Source organism: Danaus plexippus, assembly GCF_018135715.1.
Source record: "Danaus plexippus chromosome 3 unlocalized genomic scaffold, MEX_DaPlex mxdp_34, whole genome shotgun sequence".
Lineage (NCBI taxonomy): Eukaryota > Metazoa > Arthropoda > Insecta > Lepidoptera > Nymphalidae > Danaus > Danaus plexippus.
This window is the reverse complement of record NW_026869846.1, coordinates 671,315-691,852: the sequence shown is the minus strand read 5'-3', so window position 1 is coordinate 691,852 and position 20,538 is coordinate 671,315. Positions and strand designations below refer to the sequence as shown.

Genomic DNA, 20,538 nt, shown 5'->3' with positions numbered 1-20,538 from the left:
TAAGCGGGTGTGGTCGCGCCCTCGCCTAATCCACTAGGTCGACAGAGCAAGAGCGAACCCTCTCCCTCGGCTGTTACCCAGCCCGGACCAGGACCCCACAAAGAGGTAAAGGTCCCCCTCCAATGACTGACTGCACCGGTTACCCAGTGGGCGATGGGGTCGTCAAGTCCCGACGCCGATAATAGGCTTCGAACCCTTTTTTTTAACCGGTGGAAGATCCTCATGGATACCACACAACCCGGGGGAGACGTGTGGTTATGCCGGACTCCTACCGGCTAAAACCCACCCGGTTTTTTTTTTTTTTTAAGGCACCCGCTATCGCAGGGTGTTGTTGCCATCCTATCATTTCTTGCGTGGCAAGAATTTTAATATTTATTAATTTACCAACAGTACATTTTTCTTAAAAACTACTTAAAATTAATTACATTTTGTAGCACTGTGGCCTTGCCGATGGCTCAGTCGCAAAAATAACCCATTCCAATGATATTCCTTAACAATTCAATTCTATAAATAATTAAAACCATAAATAATTTAGATTAAAATAAATTACATTAAATTTTAAAATTTGGATTATAAAAAATAAATTACAATAAAATTACAATTGGATTAATATAAATATAAATTACAATAATTTAAAATAAATAATTCAAATATAAAATTGAAATTAAATAATTTAAAACAATAATTACAATAAAATAATAAATTTACAATAAATTAGAATTGAATAAATAGAATGCTTAAAATTACATACTTTGTGCAGCATCCTCCTGTCTATCTAGTTTTTTTTCTCTCGTTTGCTGCTTTTACTACTTTAAGGCAGAACCGGTCCAGATGCGGCCTGGAGTGTTTATCAGCTATTATGTTAGCTATTGTTGTTTCATTTAGTCTTTTTCCAGTACTTAATTCCAGGTCACATCTGTCGCGGTCATGCCTCGGACACTCGAACAGGAGGTGCTGCACCGCTTCTGCGACCTCTGGGTCGCACACACAGGAGTCATTATCTTTTAATTTAAATTTGTATAGGTATGCCGCGAATCCTCCATGCCCCGTCAGCACTTGCGCCCACCCAGACGTCCACGTCGAGGCACTTCATGGTCCGATAAGCGCACCATGCATCAGGGAAGAACATGCGGGTGACCTCCGCTGTGGCTCCTTCGGTGTACCTGCTGTTCCAGCGCCGGACCGCGCCCTCTCTCAGTCGTCGTTTGACATGTGAGATAGGACACCTGTCATAGGCCGGGGCGACCCTAAACTTAGTCGCCAGCCTGGCCAATTCGTCGGCGCGCTCGTTGCCGGGTATCCCGACGTGAGCCTTCACCCAAAAGAACCGGAGGGTTTTACCCCTCCCCTGCAACTCCCTAATATTCTTCCGAATATGGGTAGCGAGGGGATGGCGCGTGTCCGGGTTCCGGATCAAGTCCAGCGAAGAACGGGAGTCGCTTAGCACCGCCGCGCTGACGAAGTTCCTCTCGACAACCAGGTCCGTAGCCCTGGCTATCGCGAGCAACTCCGCCTGAAAGACGGTGCACATCGGCTCCAGCCTCAACCGTCTCGTCCGGACCTCGACCCCATCCCGCCAATAAGTGTACGCTGCCCCGACCCCGTCGTCAGACTTACTACCGTCAGTGTAAATCAGATGCTCGGGAAGTTGTAGCTGGGCTACATGTTCAGGGAGCATACCTTCCAGACATACGTAATCTACGTCCGGCTCACTGGCAGGGTGAGGAGCCCCGGTAAAGGCCACACGCTCCTCCAGTTCACGGGAGTCCAGCTCGTCGATCGGGCGTCCCCGTTTGCTCTCGAACAATCGGGCCGCCTCCCAGACCCGAAGGTCAAGCGGGAGGAGCCCGGCCAGCGTGAGTGCTGCGTTGAGTGACACCGTACGATGTGACCTAGCAATCTTCTGTGCAAAGCCCCTCTGGACGGTAGCAAAGGTCCTTTGCACAGAGATCTTTTCGGCGGCCTTCGCCCAGGAGCTCGCGCCGTACAGGATCGTCGGTTCGACGACCGCGAAATATATCGTCCTGATGATCTCCGAGCACAAGCCCCATTCCACCCGAGTCATCGTCGACAGTTTCCTATACAAGTCCGTTGCCTTACGACAAGCGTAGGCAACGTGACTGTTGAAGGTTAGTTTACTGTCGACGATGACCCCGAGGATCTTGAGCTCGTTCACCATCGAAATGTCAACCCCGCCCAGCTGCACAACCGGAGTGTCGTACTTAAGCTTGCGCGTAACTACCATCGCCTGAGTCTTTTCGGCGGAAAAGCACAGCTTATTTACGACACCCCAGTCCCGCGCAACAGCCAGGGCGGCATTGGCATCCCGTTTGATCTCGAGTGCAGTATGCCCGGAGAACACCAACACGATATCGTCCGCGAACGTCTGCACGTACGCGCCCAGCCCATCCAGGCTGTCCAGGAGGGGGTCCAGCAGCATGTTCCAAAACAGAGGTCCACCTATAGAGCCTTGCACACAGCCTTTGGTCTGCGCCTTCCGCACAGTCCTTCCCGCGTAGTGCACAGCGACACTTCGGTCCCGGAAGTAATCCTCGACAAGACGCCTTAGGTTTACGGGGATATCTTTCTCTATCATTTTACACTTTATGGCCGGCCACCACGCGTTGTCGAACGTTCCCTCAATGTCGAGAGAGACCATGAGGGCGGTCTCTTTCCTGGAAAGAACACCCTTAACGTGCTGCATCAGATCATACAGCGTATCCTCCGTGCTCCGCTGCGGTGTAAAGCCAAACTGCCTTGCATTGGACTTGGGCAAGACGTGCTATCGGATTCGACGACACAGAATTTTCTCGAAGATCTTGCCCAAGATGGAAAGGAAACCCACCCGGTTACCTTCAGCCGCCATAAGTGGAGCTATGAGGGGTCGCTTTCGTATTCTAGATCGTAGCCCCGGCGACAGTGACCCGCTCCTAGGGCGGAGGGCGGGTCCCTCCCTATGCGACGGCGCTCCGGTAAACTTAAGCGCCCCACCTCAAGGAGGCCAGTGAGAGCAGGACGGACGGTCCCCCGACCGGTCCGCCCTCTGGCCTCCTAGGTGGACGGAAGGAGGTGGGCGTACCTCCTCCTTCTCGCCCCGAGGCGACGGCGACGCATCTGGTCCGAGTTAGCATCTGCCTCGCGGACCCGCTCCACCTCCTCCTTCTGCAGCAAGACAGCTTCGCAGAAGGAGGTCACCAACCTGGAGGTGAGGGCACGGAAATGCGTTTCAAACCCCCACCTTCGGGCGCTATCTGTGGGAGGCTTCAAACCCTCACAAAACTTAACTAAGCTTATATTTATAGTTTGATTATTCTGACTACCTACGATTGAATTTAATTTTTTATCAAAAGTTTTTACCCTATTATCGATGTCTCGTGGCTGTTGTTTAATGGATTGAAAATATTTTAATACTTGTTCTGGTTCGTCACACTTTGTTGCTTTAGCTCCTAATCTCAAACTGCTTTCTTCAATACCATATACAAGACAGTCTACCGCACGTTTGCCGTAGATATCACACCGATTTAATATAGTAATTTTCTCGTAGTAATGTAACTCCAACGAATCGTGATATTTAACTCTTTTGGCTAACATCTCTGTTAAAAGCTCCGCATAATTATCACTAGATGGAAAAGAGTCATTTAATTTATTTTTCCATTTGAGTCATAAAAACGACACTGAAGGCAAAGTTTGATACCATGGTCGAGCAACCCCACTTAATTTAAGTAATGCGTAATGAATTATTTGATCTTTTTCCCATTTATATAATTTTGCACATTCCTCAACTTTAGTCAGCCACATGCTAATGCTTTGCCCCTTAATCATGGGTCAAACTCTGGTATAACATTTCCTAACATGGGAAACTTGTACCCTTCTGGTCGGTTACAACCTATTGATTTTATCAAATCCAACCTGAAATAAAATTATTAAAAATTACCTTCTTGTATGTCAAATTCACGTAAAATTGTTTATACTATTTGTAAAAATATAATTTTTTTTTTTTTTTTAATAATTTTATTTCAGGTACTTTCTGTCTGGCTCCGTCACTTATTCAGCTTGCACCCTTTCAGATAAGCCCAAATACGGATAGGCTTTGATGAAGGAGTGCGGAGTTAGGTAGGGTGGGTGGGGGGTTAGTTTTGAAGTAAAAAAAATTTTTGGGGAGGGAGAGGAATTCTGACGTCAGACCATCTGCCGGCCTACGTATTGCTAAGGCCATGTCTAGAAGGATCAATATTTTTATTAAACTTAATAAAATTATTCCTAAATTTAACTGAATTATACTAATTATTATATTTAATATAATTTAATTTGACTGTGGGGTGTTTTTAAGCAATTTATACTACTTTATTTTCTTAATATTTAATTTTGTATATAAAATTTCGTATGATTATCTCCGTTCCCTCTAGTCCTCCCTGTATTATATTATATTTCTAATTATATATATTAATTAAAGTTATTATTTTATTTTTTTTAAGTTATTCTACTTGTAAGTTTTGATTGTGTGAGCCTTATGTGGCCAACCGACGTAAACAGACTTGTTATATAATGAGTTTTATCTATATTAATATTTTATAATTTGTCCTGTTGTCTGTTGAACGGTTTTTGTTAGATTTTAATACTAATTTTGTATATTATTCATTCATATTTCTATTTATCTATTTATAATGTTAAAATAGACCTATTTGTATCCCGGAAGTCTGATTTAAATTATGTTGAAGTTGTTTTAAAATATTTAATTGAGGGACGCAAACCCATGTGATCTCGCTAACTTTGCATTTTCCGTCTCTTTAAGCAGATTAACTATGGATTTACGCCTGTTGAACTTTAAAAATTCGCCTAAAATTTATTTTAAATGATATTGATTTGAAATTTTGGTATGTTGAAGACTATTAAACTATTAACTATTTTGATAGTCCTGGCACATGCACATACAATGTTCATTGTACAGTCACTTTGCACATTTATTGCACACTTTTTTGGTCCTCCTATATTTACATTGCGCATATACCTACTCTGCCTGAGGATATATTTTAACATTCAGGCTGCACAAATCGGGAGATTTAGTTCTTTGGTTGTGTCTGCAAAATGTTTGTATTGGATCTTTTGATTGTATGTGGTCTGGCTATAGCCAGTGTAATTTCTTTCTAAAAGATTCGGCGTAATAATAAGGGGTTAGTATTTTCTTTATGAATTATTTGACTTTTTATGCCGGCAATATTCAGGATTGGAAAAAGTAGTGTGATCGGCCACCTGCGCGTCATTCTACCTACGGAATATTCCTCCTTCTCTTAATATGAAGAATGACACTGATTACAAATTTATAGTTAGTTTTATTTAGGAACTAATCCTTTGCAAAGCTTAATCAAAAAAAGGACATCATTATTGAAGTATAGTGCCAAACAAAAAAAATAAGACAGTACCAGAGAGAAAACAATAGTATTGCCAATATAAATGTACTACTTATCACTAACACGCCTCCTTACATTTATATTGTTATCAATAGATAACACAAGTAATTAAAATGTTCAAGTTAGATTAAAGGACAGGTTCAAGTAACTTAACATATTAAATCAAAACTTATACTATGTTAATATTCTCTAATTTTTGTTTAAAAATTCTCTGGATTTAATAAATTTAACACTCCCCAAAGCTTTAGTTAATACATCTGCAACATTACTTTCAGAACCTATTTTCTTACCTTCAATTAACTTTCCTTTGACATTTTAAAGTTTAAACTCATTAAATTCACCATTGACTGTAATCTTCTGGCCATCATCATTGACTGTAACTTTCTGGCCATCACACTTAACGTTCGTGATAACAATGAATGCATGAAGTCACACTCTAGCCACCTCATACTCTAGTTACCTAGGTAATATGAAGCAGCCACTGGTCATCCACACCATGCTAGAGCGCAAAATGCAAATAGTATAAGTATTATAATGCTCTCGTTTTAAATGATAGTGAATCATATTTACCATGGCTTTGGTTTCCAATCCTAAATTTGAATAGATTCCTTGTGAGAGTTCCAATTATAGTTTCTAAAGTTTACGCTGGCTTTATTTAAATCAGACAAGTTTAATTATATGAGAAAATATTTCAAACGATGACCGACCTATCAGGTCTCTCTCGTCAGAGAGAACCCTAACCACCCTGTTGATAACATAACGCGTCTGATGTTATGCTGTAAGTAAAGTATATCTATCAAAGAAACAAAAATGAAAAAATGTAACAATATTTAAAAGTTTCAAAATCAATTCTGTTTTCAAATTAATACGAGATTATATTTTCTATAAAATGTTCTCTAAAGCAAGACAGAAAGTGACGTGGTCCAAGCTGCTGTGGGCAGCGTGACGACGCTCACTACAAGGAAAATATTATTATCAGTTTTTACTATACTTTATTTTCTCAATTTGTATAGCTCTATTTTTGTTATATGTATGAAGAGAATTATAGAAGACAAGTACTTTAGATGAAAAATTTGTATTTAATTTATATAAGCGCTAATAAACTGAAAGCAAAAGTTTTGCGTTAACTTATTTTTAACCTTTAAACTTTTAGATTATTTTTTGTGGTCCCTCTTAATCCTGTTTGTAATTAATTTGTTTTTGTTAACAATAAGTTTTTTGTTAAGTATTTAGATGGCAGCAATAAATAGCGAAGGCTAAAAAAAGCACAGGGGCGTGCACAGAGATTTGGGTTGGGTTTGGATCTGTCATATGGATGTGTACTGATCGCACGTACTTGCTCTCTCTACGACTATAATTACTTTAATGTAATTAAAAGTTTAAATTGATGTTATAAGTTATTTGTAATAATTGGTTTGGTGGATAATAATAATGAAATTCTGCTGAACTCTTTAAAATTCAATTGCTAAAAACGAAAAATCAAAGTGAGCTGTGGATCTTACTTATCATTGTACTAACTATATTCTGTTGTGGTGATACATAAACAATAGATAAACAAAGTGACAAAACTAAGTTAAGAGTTGTGTTCTGCATGGATTTTATACTATAAGTATTTTTGCTACCAAAGATAATATAATTGCATCTACGATCATCGTAAACTTATATTCAGTTACCCTCAGCCTAACACACAAATAGCGCCTAGAAGTTTTAAATAGTAATTTGTTGAAAACTAGATTTGCTTTATTAAATAAACTCCCTCAATTTTGTATTAGCAAAACTGTAGCACTGCAATTGTGCTAAATTTTCAAATACAAAAGAGGGAAAAAGAAGTAGAAGAGCTTATTGCGATCAACTATATATCGGTACAGCGAAAGAAAGTTGATGAGTTGTTCGCTCCTGCTCCGGTTTACTTCCCCGTTGCTGTTGCAGATAAATTCTCGTATTTTATTGTTATATCTGTGCACTTGAATAAAAATGCCTTCCAATTGCTCTGCATGTGAAAAACCAATTAGGAACTGTAAACAAATGGAATGCTCTAATTGTAAAAAGTCATACGATCTGCGATGCCTACAAATTTCTACAAGGGCGTACGAATATTTTTCCAGTAGTTATAAACAATCTTGGCGTTGCCCCAGCTGTGTTTGTTCCTTGCCGAAAAGCGGATATATAAAAACTCCTGTTCATTATGCACTGAGTGGCGCAGCTTCATATTATAATGTCACCACGATGCGCGGCTCGTTTGGCACCTTAATGACGCCCCAACATCTGACCCGGACCAACCGAACACTGCGGACTTGTTCAAAGAAATGCGAGAGCTAAGATGCGAAGTTCGGCAAATGAAGCAAGGCGGCCAAGATCTTGGTTTACTCCGAAAAGAGGTTCAAGAATTAAGGACGCAGTTGGCAAGTGTAGTGCCAGTCATCTCGCAGTTTGCTGAACTAAGCAAACTGCTTAAATCTCGGGACCTCTAAATATCTCACCAGAGAACAACTGTCGCTCAGCTTGAACAGACCATCGAAGCGCAAAATCAACACTTTTTGAAAAATGAGCTTGAAATCTGTGAAGTTCCTGAGCTTAATAAAGGAAATGTTAGGCACATTGTTATAACAGCGTCCCAAAAATTGAACATTGAGCTATATGAACACGTTATTGACGAGGTATTAAGAGTAGGACCTAAGTCCATAACGCAAGTACATCCGGCCGTCCTAACGTCGTGAAGCTATTACGGAAAGCGAAGAAACTTGAGCTTTTTGCTACGGCAAAGCTAAGGAAAAACACCACAACTGAAAATATTGTTCAAGCTCAATTTATATCCGTAAAACAGAAAATACTGAAGAAAACAGAAGCCCCGCCATCCTCCCACGAACAACCCTGGATCTTGATAAATACGTCGCACCTGAACCCTGAACAGTGAACGGTAACAAAGGAAAGTGCAAAACTGTTTTTGTTATATACCTAACTATTTCTAACTATTTACATATAAATATACAAAACTACCAACAGGCTCAGTTTAACACAACGACACTAAATTACTCTATCTCTAACGTAATAAACATCTTAGCCGTTTATAGATCACCCTCATTTAAAGTAATTACCTTTTTCTTAAAATCTTTGAGTAAAACTTTACAAAGCCTAAAACAAAAACCATGCCTTGTCTTTACGGGGGACTTAAATATCAATATTATTAATCAATCAGCCGATTCCCTTTTCTCTTTCCTTATATCTACAACAAAATTAATAATACTTGTGACCTGAGGAACCTTTCATATAGAGAAGTAAAAATAAATATCACAAATTTATTAAAAATTGGTCTTACGCTGATTCCGAACACTTTATAAAAATAGTCAAATAAAAAAAAAATAAAAAAATTATAGCAATGGTAAGTCTCATTTCGTTTAAGTAAAAATAGAGCCACACACTCGCTCGGACGTACGCACGCACACACCGACCCACACCCACACACACTTGCACACGCACACATACACACTCACAACTCCTACACTTCATTTACAAGCGTAGTAATATATTACTGTATCCTGTCTGCTAAAACTTAATCGATGTCCACGATACAGGCCTAGACTAGTGTGGATACCAACGTTTACTGTAAATTGCATTGTAAAGTGATTTGTTCAAGTTAGAAGTTTAGTCAAATGTAATTAAAGACAACTGTAGAAACATTCGTATTTCAATAAAAAATGTGAGCTTGATACAAGTATCAGACATCAGGTATTTGACTTAGCAAAGGGACATTTTCAGCTGGAGCAAGAGTAAAATCGAAATTTAAACGCTATTATTACTTCTAACAAATTGTGTTCTGTTTCTGCGTATTTTTTGTCTATATATAATACTAAATTGTTTAACTGGATCAGGGTAAGCAGCACACGTTCGAAAAAAAATACCAATTTTCATTATATTTTCCTCTCAAACATCGATAATGATGAGATCTTATACTTTCGCGAGTATTCATTTAAATGAAACTATTATTTTTAAAGGGCAGGCGAGATGTGTGCCGCGATCACGGTTGCTGCAAAGTAACCGAAACGTCGGGAGTATGTAGTTTTTAAAAATAATTAAATACGCGTAGTAATACGAAAATTTTAGTTTCATTTAAAAATTGACAATATTCGCGCATAAAGTTACAGCGGTTCGATCAGAACTAACATCTATATATTTTATAAATCTATCAACTACAACATAAGACTATATGTTTAGTTGTTACATGGGTAGGGTATGAAGTGCTTATTTGCATCTACGGTGTGAACGCCACTGATGAAGAATAAGATAGAAAAGCAAACTGCTCAGAATTAACTGACAGAAAAGAAAGTAATGTTTTGGTTAATAATAACTTTGACCTGCATCAAGTTAATTCAGGTACACTAAGATACATATGTGTATAAAAGAATATGACTCATTAAAATCCGGTTGCAAGAATTAACGCGTCGAATAAAAACTTAAAATAGATATTTTAATAAGATAATATTTACGAAATAAACAAAAAATCTTCAATTTTACTAGTTTCATATTTTTATATAATGTGCCGTAAAAATATTGAATATTCGGTTCATCGTATTACAATTGCTCTATATTTGGGATTTAAATTCATTAAGAATTTAGAAAATACTGTAACAAAAAAATAAGAGGAGCTGTATTGACTAAGGGTGAGTTGGCGGCGGGCGAGGGGTGGAGTGGTGTGATGTATCGAGGAGGGGAGACGTGCGGAGAGGGGAGGAGAGATTATTTAAACAGCCTTTTTGGTTGAAATTATTCATTATCTTGTGAAAATTGGAAATAAACAAGTGATTTACCAAGAAGTTGCAATGTTTTAATTATTTTCTTCAAAAAGTAAGTTGTGTTTTGTAATTAAAGTAATAATACATAATGAAGAAAGAATTAAATAAATGGATATTCTGCGTCCGCCAGAAGTGGGTCCAGAGAGGAAGGTTAAAACGATCATTTTCTAAATTCATTGACATATAGTTTAATTTTATTTCATTTTCGCGTTCAGTAGTTGTATATTTTCATTTTAATACCTACGTTTAGTAACAAGGAAAGGTATGAGACACAACACCACACAACTTCATGAATTTAATATGTTTATTGACCCTGACAAACAATCTTTGTCGGTTTACATTCGAACGCTATAGGAAGAATCTCCTCCTGGAGGTCTCCATCTGGTGCCTGCGGCCGGCGATGATCCACTCGTAGTCCCCGTGCTTGGAGTCGAAGGTTCCTTGTTGTAGTGAGATCAGCTTCAGAGTGAACCGAGGCCCCAGCTCGCACAGCTTCGCACGTTTTCCTTCTTTCGTGAATTCGTATCTGTCAAGCAATAGAAAGATAAGTTATCAATGTTTAATTTAAATCTGTAAAGACGAGATCTTTAGATTATTTATTAGTACATTTCAGATTTTTCTTGAAATTTTATCACAATGCAACCATCATTACCATACATAGCAGTGATGTGTTGCAACAACAGCCGCCAATAATAAGCTAAAGTTTACAGTAAAACTACCTCTCTGATGCAAGTCCATGGTTTACTAAAGTTAATCGATAAGTTAAATCAGTTGAACCCGTTTATTACTTTGCAGTAAATTGTGCGAAAGTTTAAGAAAAATGTGAATCAGTATTAAAACTAAGATAATTCAGTTAAAGATCGTTTTCCTCGTGACTTTTCCAGATCCAGGTTTACATACCGATGGTGTCTGAAGAAGATGTAGTCCCTCTGGTTGTGGAACGTGACGACTCGTCTACCTTTAAACTGGGGCTCAAAGTGAAACAACGCCCCCAACATGCGACCGACTGTGAGACCCAGACGAGTGCTGAAGTTGTTTAACACAACCTACACATAATAAATGCTTGATAAAAAAAAATATTTTTTAACATCCAAATATTGATATTATGATAGTAAATTCAATAGGAAACCATAGATATGTTGTAACATTTTCTTAAATAAAAAAAAAGTCATCCCTGTCTTTTTTAAAATTATTTTTCTTGGAACTATACAGCTAATATGTTTGAAGAACATGCGTAGATGAGTTGAGAGTTTAAACCAACACACGGACAAATAAAAACAGCAGTTCGTTCACACATGGACCAAGGGATCTTTAGTTACATGAATCAATCTTAAGAACAAATCTAGATCACTTTATAACTAGGCTCTGGTATGGTAAGTGTGATGTGGTTACCTCGGGTCTATGGTTTGTTATTTCTCTATGGTCTTTGTTCATCTCTTTTGTTATTTTACAGCTGGATAGTCTAAAATGTGCCGTTGGTCCGCTGGGGAGATGTATGAGCAGGAAACCGTTGGGCTGCTTCTGATTCTCATTAACTATTATCACATCTGTCATATCCTCTCTTATCGCCGATTGAACTATTCTCTTAACTGATGACCTGGAAATATAATAGTTTAATTCAAATAGCTGAAAACATCACAGTCATGGTCGTAGGAAGAGCACACCATCAGACATTTACATGGAAAAATACTGTAGAACCTTTAGATAAAACTCAGGTTTTCAGACAATACGAGCTCTTTAATATTTTATTAACACATAATAACAACATTTCGATTACTATCTGGAACCACTTCCGTTACATCTGCACATGATCAAGTCGATGAAAAGTAACAAAAACGTCAGGAACATGTGAAATAAAATGAAAAAGCTTCTCATTACCCAATGACTTAGTTTAGTTTAAATGTGTACATGTGAAAATCTTGATATGATTTAGTAGAACCTTAGTTAATAAAACGAGATGAGAGATTTATATAAGTTATGTGACACACAATGATAAATCTAAAGTAATGAAACAATCGAATAAAATTAAAAAGACAATTTATAGGTAGCTATAAATAGCTATTCTGTGGTGTTTTTCCTGATATAAAAAGGGTCATTACTTTTTAAAATTTAATGCGCATGATTTGTAAACCAAGTTAGTCTGAGGCAATTTTAGAGGGAAAATTATCATATTTTTGGAAGTTTAGCCTTTAAATTGGTTAGTAATATATGTATATACTATATATATATATGTGATGTATAGACATAGACATATGATAATTATTTATATATATATATAATAGTATTAGAAGATTTTCATACACCCAAACAAAACATAACTATTTAATTTAGACTTCGGCTTTAAAAAAAATTGTTAACTTTTCAAGCAACCTCAGAATAATATATGAGATTGATAAGATTCATATTTTTTTTATACCAATAATATTAATTATTTTAGTGTTCAAAGTTTTTAAAGACCACTTTTTGTTAACCTTGAATAACATACTACTTGGAAAATATTTAAAACAATCGAGTGAACTTTCATGTGTCAGTCAGTGTTCATAGATTGAGATAGTTCTGAGATGAGTAATGAATTGCATGTGTCAGTAATAAATAAAACTAGAATGTTCATATATAGGATGCAAATGGAAAAGTAAATATTAATATTACCTTTGCCTATATCTGGATAATGAATTAGGAATAATTTTCATTAGCTCTCGGCCAAATGTCCTCGTTTTAGTGTGCGGGTTATCTGAGTATGTGATCAATACTTTTGGCTCATATGCGTTTTCAAAGTATGTTGCCATTTCATCAAGTTCCATGTCTTTTTGTGCCTGGAATGTATTAAGTTTATACCTTTTTTAATGTTTGTATTTTTTATAAAGATAGGTGTTATAGCTTTAATATAGCATATTTTATATACCTCTTCTTGCTCCTCAGTATCGGCGTTTGCCGGCATAGTCTCATCTTTTTCCCTGAGAGATTCCAAGGTGTGTGGTACTTTTTTCGGAACATCGTCACCCTCCTGCTTTTTTTCAAGTTTTCGCCTGCAAACAGATATTATCAATAGGTTTTATAACTACAACTACAAATACAACATAACCTAAGCTTTAAACCTACTTTTTCTTATCCTTTCCGCGAGCCATGTTGTATTAAATTTACTCAATTGATTCTACAATCGATATTAATTGTAACCAAACTTAATTCTCAAAAACATTCACAAAATATAATTATTAATTAATTTTTATATTAATACAACAAATACACAAAACACATGCCTTTGGGTAGCGTCAAAGTGTCATATTTAAATCTGTCAAAATGGCATGAAGCAGTCATTTTGAAATTACATACAATGTTCGTTCGAAAATAATTCTTTATTAATAATTTACTATTTAAATTAAGTATTCGTGTATAATTTCCTATCATAGAACTACAAATAGCTTAAAACCTCATAACCTTACTTTAAGAGATATAATATGTTTAGTCAAGTGTTTAGATTTTTTTTTTCCATTTTTTACTATTGCTTAATTTATATTTTTTTAAAACTGGTAGTCTGCTAAAAAGAATTAAAAGTTTAAGTACCCACAGTATTATTATATATGAAATGTAATTTTTTCTTGCTTTTACATTAATATTTGTCATTAAAACTGTAATGGCAGTCATAGTCAATGTGTGACGATACACTTTCAATTTTATGTCATGGTCTTAACGTCTCTGTCGTTTTATTTAAATAAGGTAGCACTTTGACAATCATAAACTTTAGTTTTGGATTATCTCATACAATTTAATTTAAGAGTAAATACCATATCTATTCGTACTCATTTTACTGGTTGAAATTCAAATTACAAATATATTTATAAATATTTATTGGAGACTATATTTCATTACAAATTAGTCAAGATTAAAAAATCGTTTAACTTTGAATAACATATATTATAATTATAGAATATATATTTTAAAAACACTAAATTATGAATTATTGTTGTACATAGTTATAATTCGTTATATTTTTAATTTAAACTGCTGTCGTTGTGTACTATCTTCCTAATAATGATTAGAACACACGTGCTAGCTGCTAGTTGTAAACAGCTGACAGTCGTCACATAATTATCCTGCGCGAGCAACAACCGCGTGTCTTTGTAAACATCATTTATAGATGTATGTACACATACATCGTTCCAACATCTTTGTTCGCTAATCGATGTTAATTACATTGAAATTGTTATATACTTTTGAATAGAAAATAGCTCACCTAATCCTGCAACAGACATATTTAATTTATGAATGCAGATTTTTCTTTTACAATTAATAAAAACAATGTTTGTAATAAGTCAATGATTATTTAATTAAATGTTTATATTAGTGCTACATAAATATTTTTTTAGCATTACAGCATCATACTGGCATGCTGTTTTCATAACAATGTTTTCGATTTATAAATGTTAGTATCTACAGTGTATAGTCAGGTGGTATCAAATTACATCTCAGCGTAACGTTAGCACTAGAATACACATATGATATCAATCTTCTTATAATTTATCCCACATGTGTAGATATGTGACGTGTTTCAGGCTATGATTTAATGTTTTATGCCAACTTGTTGAAACTATGTTTTTTCTATATATTAGGCGATTTATTATATTATTACAATTTCAACTTGTCTGCCCATGATCACGATTAATTTACGATTAAATGTATAATCATCGTAAATTACAGTATCATTGAAATGTGTACTCGCGAAAATCATAGATATCTCTTTAAACATCTCAAGCATTGACAGTTGACAGCCCATAAGGGTAAATTTAATCATTAATAATCGATAGTCGATGGTAACTAAATTCATATTTTGTTTTGTCTCTAAAGTAGTATAATATTATTCTCTGCACTCCGTACTTTGAAGCTACTACTAAATTTTTATATATATTTAAAAAAAACCGAGCAAGCGTCTACATTTGGCTGTTAACGAGTTATTTTCTATATTTGAGGATCTTGCACTTAAAATGGGACTCGAAGCTAGAATGTTGTTAAAATCTGCTGAAAACGATGATGACGACTTTCTCATCATATGAAGTTACTTTTTATGATGTTTATTTATTCATATATAACTGTTAGGATCCTAAAGAACGTGAAGTAAAACAAAATGACACCCAAATAACTTCACACTTTTATTTGATATTTTGGGTAAGGATATCACAAGTACATTAAATGGATAATACATAACAAGTCTGAGAAATGTGTTATGCTTTGTAAGGCATAGTTTCAAATAACAAGGCGAAAGCTTTTCCTAGAAAGCTATTGTTTGAGTTTCGGTCACGTCCCTCCTCAAACAAAACGATGTATTTGAGAATCGTGTGAACGTATTTTAAAAGCTAGTCAGGTGCCAAGTTGAGTATTGTCTTTTATCACCCGTTTTGTTTTCGGCCGCGCTTTTGGTTCGACATACAATTGTAACATTTTACCTGTGACTGACCGTTGGCTCAGCAGATTTTAGATGAAACTAGAAATAACAGAGTAAATGATTTAAAATAGAAATATAGATGTGCTCGAAGAGTTGATGATTAAAAGAATAAACACTATAATGTTTGTTTTGAAGTTGAAATAAATAGTAGACCATTTGAAATGTTTAATATAAAGACAGCAAATTATTGTCTCTCACAAAAAGTTAAAATCAATGTCTGTAACAACTTTTTGCAAAATAATATATTTTCTTCAACGCCATCTATCGAATTGTCGATATAAACTTTCTACAGAGTACCAACAGATGGCGGTAGTGAAATTAACGAACAAAGGATTTGATTTCGTAATAGATTTCTTTATGTTCATTCATCATTTCTAATTCAAAAGGATTGCGTATTTTTTGTCCATCATGATCAAGTTCGTCGTAAGGGTTAGACAATAAAACAACACAATAATGTGGAAGTAAATATATTCAGAAAATATCAACCATAATCGACTTGGATTCGTCAGTATAAAAAGTACATTTATAGACAAAACGTGTCGCTTAGTACATATTACAGTATTGTCGATTATCAATCCCAATAATTGATTTCTTAACACTAATAGTTTATTGCTTTATACAATATCGTATCGAGAATAGCATTCGATAACAAAGGCATTACTTAGATATTTACCTAAAACTTAATAATAAGCCAGCCGTCGCCGTCCGCCACTATAGCAATCTCATACACGATAAACACTTAATTTAGATATAATAATAATTACATATCACAATGAGACGTCCCTTCAACTAGTCATTTGCACACGATCAATATAAAATACAAAAACGAAGGCACGAGATCTACTTTATATCATCTACGACTATTGTAAACATGCCCCTAAAAATGTTAGTCTAAATGCAGGCGCGCGGTGGCACTCGTCAGTCGAAGTCGTCCGGGAGAAGGTAATAACTAGCTTCGTTTCATATCAGTAGCGTAAAGTTTTAAAGCGGTTCTGGAATACAATGACTGGTTCGACGGAGGTCGTTCCCCGCGTCGGCTGTAGGTAAATGGAATGTCGGCGCAGACCCGCTCCCGGCGCTCATTGTGCGCGGGCGCGGCTGCGGCTCGGCAGGTAGCGGCGCCGCGGCCCGGAGCCCGCCCTTACACTCACACGTCACTACCACTACCAATACTCCCCACTGTCTACACGCGCCTGCTAAACAGCGTCCTTCCCTTCGAACTTCTTTGCTAAATCACTCATTAATTCTTGGTAAATGAGAGGATCGATGTTCTTTCCGAGCTGGTACAGCACAAACCAGTCTCCGATCTGTAGTTTGCGGGCCACGGCTTCCACTTGTTCTTGTGGTGCAAGACGACTGCGCGCACGTAGAAGGTACAAACGTACACGCGGTCCGGCGACGACAATCGCGCGATATACCAGGGAAATACCACTCAAAATTGATAGTATGATGAACCAGAACCACAGAAATACATAAATCTTCTCATTGACGATGTTAAGCGGGAGTACGCAGAGCCCATCGAACTTCTGAACAGTTCCCGAAGGACCATATTTGTGGAATGTACATTTAGTAACCTTGGGGAATACACGCGCCATAGGATCTTCTCTCTCTTCTGGCTCCATCTCTGTAAAGCGGACGACATCCCGACCATAAGTCGAAAACTCTCCGTCTAGGAAAAAGTCCATGAAATAAATTTGTCCCACCACGTTTATAAAGTTCAGTACTTCACAAATAAAGAAACGGAACGCGTAAAAGTTTTGCGTGTGGAGGTTAGTATGAAAATAGTCCACTAGTAACTTCTTTCGATCCGCTTTACAATCGCTACTGACCACTGGGCAATTGAGGTCTAGTACAAGCATTTTAACACGTCCTCCTTCCCATGTCTTCCACAAATAGCGTGGCACATAGAAGAGAATAGCTTGAAAGAACAGCACAAAGCACACCCACTGGTAGTATTTGTGGTATTTAACTTCGTCTTGTCCGTCGACGTGTGATGCAACGCCGGGCTGAGCGACGTCCTTTCCAACGCGTCCGACGAGCCGGTTCGGTATGGTGAAGGTAGAGTATATCCAGCAGTAGGTGTCCATAACGGCGTACGGTATCTCATCGACGATGCAGTCTATAGGGTCCCCGATGTACTGCCTCGAGGTGACGAGGAGAGAAAACGTAATCAAAATGATCACAGTGGCTTTGTAGTGTAGACGGAACACATTGTTGTCGATGCACACAGAATCGAGCTTGAGGAGGCCCTTAACGGAACCGAAAACGTCAAACATGGCGGTTGAGCTTGCCGCGGGCGCGCGGCGCGTCGGTCGCGGTTATCGAAGATTCGGGCGTGCGCTTCGCCCTCGAGTTGAGTGCGGAATGCCAGCGGGTCTCACTCAGCTCGACGTGAGGCTAGGGGGGTGCAGTCAGCTCGGGCAGGGGCGAGGCCCCCCGCACACGCAGTCGCAGTCTCTTTTCGGATCAACGACACAGCACTGACCCTATTTCTACCTTATATTTGTGGCGTCATCTGGTAGCCGCTGCCGCCAGCTACGCATCTCAAAACAAGCATTAAAATTACTCGCGGCATTACGGATGGCGAGCACAATTAAATACGAACTTATCTATCGATTGCATCATATGCTGTGTGATACAATACTAGTCCTCCATTTTATTGAATGGTTGGTTATTACAGGAAGCACAAACTTTTGTTTTTTCACTCACCCACCTATTACGTGCAGTAATGTCTATATACTCATATTGTTTGTTCGAATAAGCAGGTCGTCACGTTACAATCGACCACAATTGATACACTAATATAATGTGTCACAAAAGCAGCTGACACAGATCGACAAAGTTCAACTTCCAAGATATCTTTTATAAACAACGACTATCAATAACATTAACTTAACATATTATGTTAGGTAATATTATATTATATTCTCTCTCTAACATCTTACTTTACACGTAATTTTAATTACTTTAGCAGTTCACGTGATAATAATTTTTCAAATCAAATTAAGCGATATCTAAAATTGTGTCTCCAAAGTTAAGTTCCGAGGCCAATTTTTTCGAAATTAACGCAACTATCGATTTTATTCGTCTTAAATATAGTTATGCTCTGTATAAAAGGCAAGTAACCAAATAGGTTTAATGTAATTATTAAAATATATATATTATTAAGAGGTACATACAAAAGCATGTGAAAAATAATGCGCTGATGTGATTTTAATTTTTAAAAGTAGTTATTAGATATTCCAACTATTGGTTTCAAAAATGGCTTATGATGTAGGCGCCGGAGTTTTAGCCTTTCTCTACCATTCCATTCGTCAGTGAAAAAAAATATTGCTACATTAATAGAGGGGCTCTCTTTGAAAATTAAATTCGGGTTTTACATAACTCATGAGTAGCTATTTGCGTGTTTTGTGGAAAAACGATACACTATCAGGCTTATCGCCTCTTGTCGATGATATCTGATTGACTTTACCCGAGTACGAGACTCTTTTTCACGCTTCGTATCAAGGTCTTAACGTTTCAAAGTATCTATCAGTTTGAATTTTAAAATCTTAAATTATTTTCAGTCTTTTTGAAAATATATGATACTGTATAATTTTAATTCTATGGCAGATATTTTAAAGATATTACTTTAAATCATTTTATCTGGATGAAAAAGGTTTTGAAGACAATGTACACCTATTGAGAACAGCAAAAAAAATTAGTTATCCTTCCCGCAGAAAATTTAAAAGCTTTTGTTACATAAAAGTATCTTTAAATTTGTTTTTGAAGAAATTTCCCTGTTTTAGTCTTGTTAAGATATTTTAAATATATAGTAAATAATATATTTTATACGAGTCCGTCGTCCGTAGACTAAACATTCAGTCGACCGTAGACTTGAGAGGTTCCCTATTTTCAACATCGGTCAACACGTATGTATTTTCATATTCCTATGTAATACAGAGAAATAAATTATCTTTAATAGTCGCCATCCAAACTTTAAGCGCGATAATAAAAGTTAAAATGCTACCAATAACATCACTTCACCGCGTTTTACGTCAATGATTATCCATTTGATTTTAATCACTATTTATGCGTTTGATTTAAATAGTCATAAAAATACGAATTTGTCATACAAAAACATATATAAAAAGAAAAAAAATAACTAAAAAATTTTTTACTATTTTATGATTTTATACATAAAATGCATTTTTTAACACTCGGTTATCGGTTTCAAGGCACAAGTAAGTGAAAAACTTGGACTTAATTTGTAGCAAAGGAATGAAAATTCAGGGAACTTCCCTTTACCGCAGAATCGTGAGAAATGGTTATAAAAAGCAGGTCTTTATAGCAGAAGAACGGAAAATAAGTGTTAGTGGTTATATGACGAAATAATTACTTAACTGTGATAAAAAAAATATTTTCAACTGTTAAACTACCAGTGATTTATTGCCCGCCACCAGATTTTGAAATTATATATATATATATATATATATATATATATATATATGTATATATGTATTATATATATATATATAAACATATATATGTATTGTTATTAAAATATGTTTTGTTATCCTGAGACTGATGTTCAGTTATTTCCTGAGTTACCTAACAATTTATCAATCGATTATTGCGTTACTGTAACTAATCTGTTAATGCCTTAAGCGCTTTTAGGTACGGAGCCTTCTGATTCAGAGTTAGCCTTAAATGCTAGTTTTTTCGATACTATTTGAGAAAAAAGAAATCGGTTCTTGATATAATAAATTATTATTCAGACACGTACTTTGGAAACGGTCTTACGTAATATTCGAGGTACATTTCAAGTAAACGAATAAGCACCTACTAATGAATCACAATACAGGCTTGTTAGCTAAGAAAGACCACAAAAATAATGACTAGGCAAAGTTGTACGTGACCAGAA

The 20,538-nt window shown here is 36.5% G+C and overlaps 3 protein-coding genes across 3 annotated transcripts; all 3 read right to left on the bottom strand.

The window, feature by feature from the left end:
* Window positions 1-771: 771 nt before the first annotated feature.
* LOC133320099 (uncharacterized) lies at window positions 772-3,591 on the bottom strand. Its single transcript, XM_061527042.1, has 5 exons — window positions 3,412-3,591; window positions 3,080-3,261; window positions 2,846-2,954; window positions 1,057-2,782; window positions 772-974 (listed from the first exon to the last, which is right to left on the bottom strand). Exons 1-5 carry the CDS (start codon window positions 3,589-3,591, stop codon window positions 772-774), a joined length of 2,400 nt encoding a protein of 799 aa, XP_061383026.1.
* Window positions 3,592-10,484: 6,893 nt separating this feature from the next.
* Window positions 10,485-13,483, bottom strand: LOC116768449 (probable ribosome production factor 1). Its single transcript, XM_032659185.2, has 6 exons — window positions 13,298-13,483; window positions 13,101-13,224; window positions 12,848-13,011; window positions 11,591-11,795; window positions 11,099-11,244; window positions 10,485-10,724 (listed from the first exon to the last, which is right to left on the bottom strand). Exons 1-6 carry the CDS (start codon window positions 13,321-13,323, stop codon window positions 10,547-10,549), a joined length of 843 nt encoding a protein of 280 aa, XP_032515076.1. The 5' UTR covers window positions 13,324-13,483; the 3' UTR covers window positions 10,485-10,546.
* Window positions 13,484-16,086: 2,603 nt separating this feature from the next.
* On the bottom strand, window positions 16,087-18,021 carry LOC116765758 (innexin inx2). Its single transcript, XM_032655353.2, has one exon. The coding sequence runs from the start codon at window positions 17,909-17,911 to the stop codon at window positions 16,832-16,834; it is 1,080 nt and encodes a 359-aa protein (XP_032511244.1). The 5' UTR covers window positions 17,912-18,021; the 3' UTR covers window positions 16,087-16,831.
* Between the last annotated feature and the right edge of the window lie 2,517 nt (window positions 18,022-20,538).

What these genes read in the sequence shown, in the direction of transcription:
- LOC133320099 (XM_061527042.1), bottom strand. Translation starts at nt 3,591, where the DNA reads ATGTTAGCCAAAAGAGTTAAATATCACGATTCGTTGGAGTTACATTAC. An exon ending in CTCGGGGCGAGAAGGAGGAG is followed by an intron (nt 2,955 to 3,079) that starts GTACGCCCACCT and finishes GCCGTCGCATAG; the next exon opens with GGAGGGACCCGCCCTCCGCC. An exon ending in TGGCGGCTGAAGGTAACCGG is followed by an intron (nt 2,783 to 2,845) that starts GTGGGTTTCCTT and finishes CGAATCCGATAG; the next exon opens with CACGTCTTGCCCAAGTCCAA.
- LOC116768449 (XM_032659185.2), bottom strand. Translation starts at nt 13,323, where the DNA reads ATGGCTCGCGGAAAGGATAAGAAAAA. An exon ending in ATACTGAGGAGCAAGAAGAG is followed by an intron (nt 13,012 to 13,100) that starts GTATATAAAATA and finishes AATACATTCCAG; the next exon opens with GCACAAAAAGACATGGAACT. An exon ending in TTATCCAGATATAGGCAAAG is followed by an intron (nt 11,796 to 12,847) that starts GTAATATTAATA and finishes TTATATTTCCAG; the next exon opens with GTCATCAGTTAAGAGAATAG.
- LOC116765758 (XM_032655353.2), bottom strand. Translation starts at nt 17,911, where the DNA reads ATGTTTGACGTTTTCGGTTCCGTTAAGGGCCTCCTCAAGCTCGATTCT.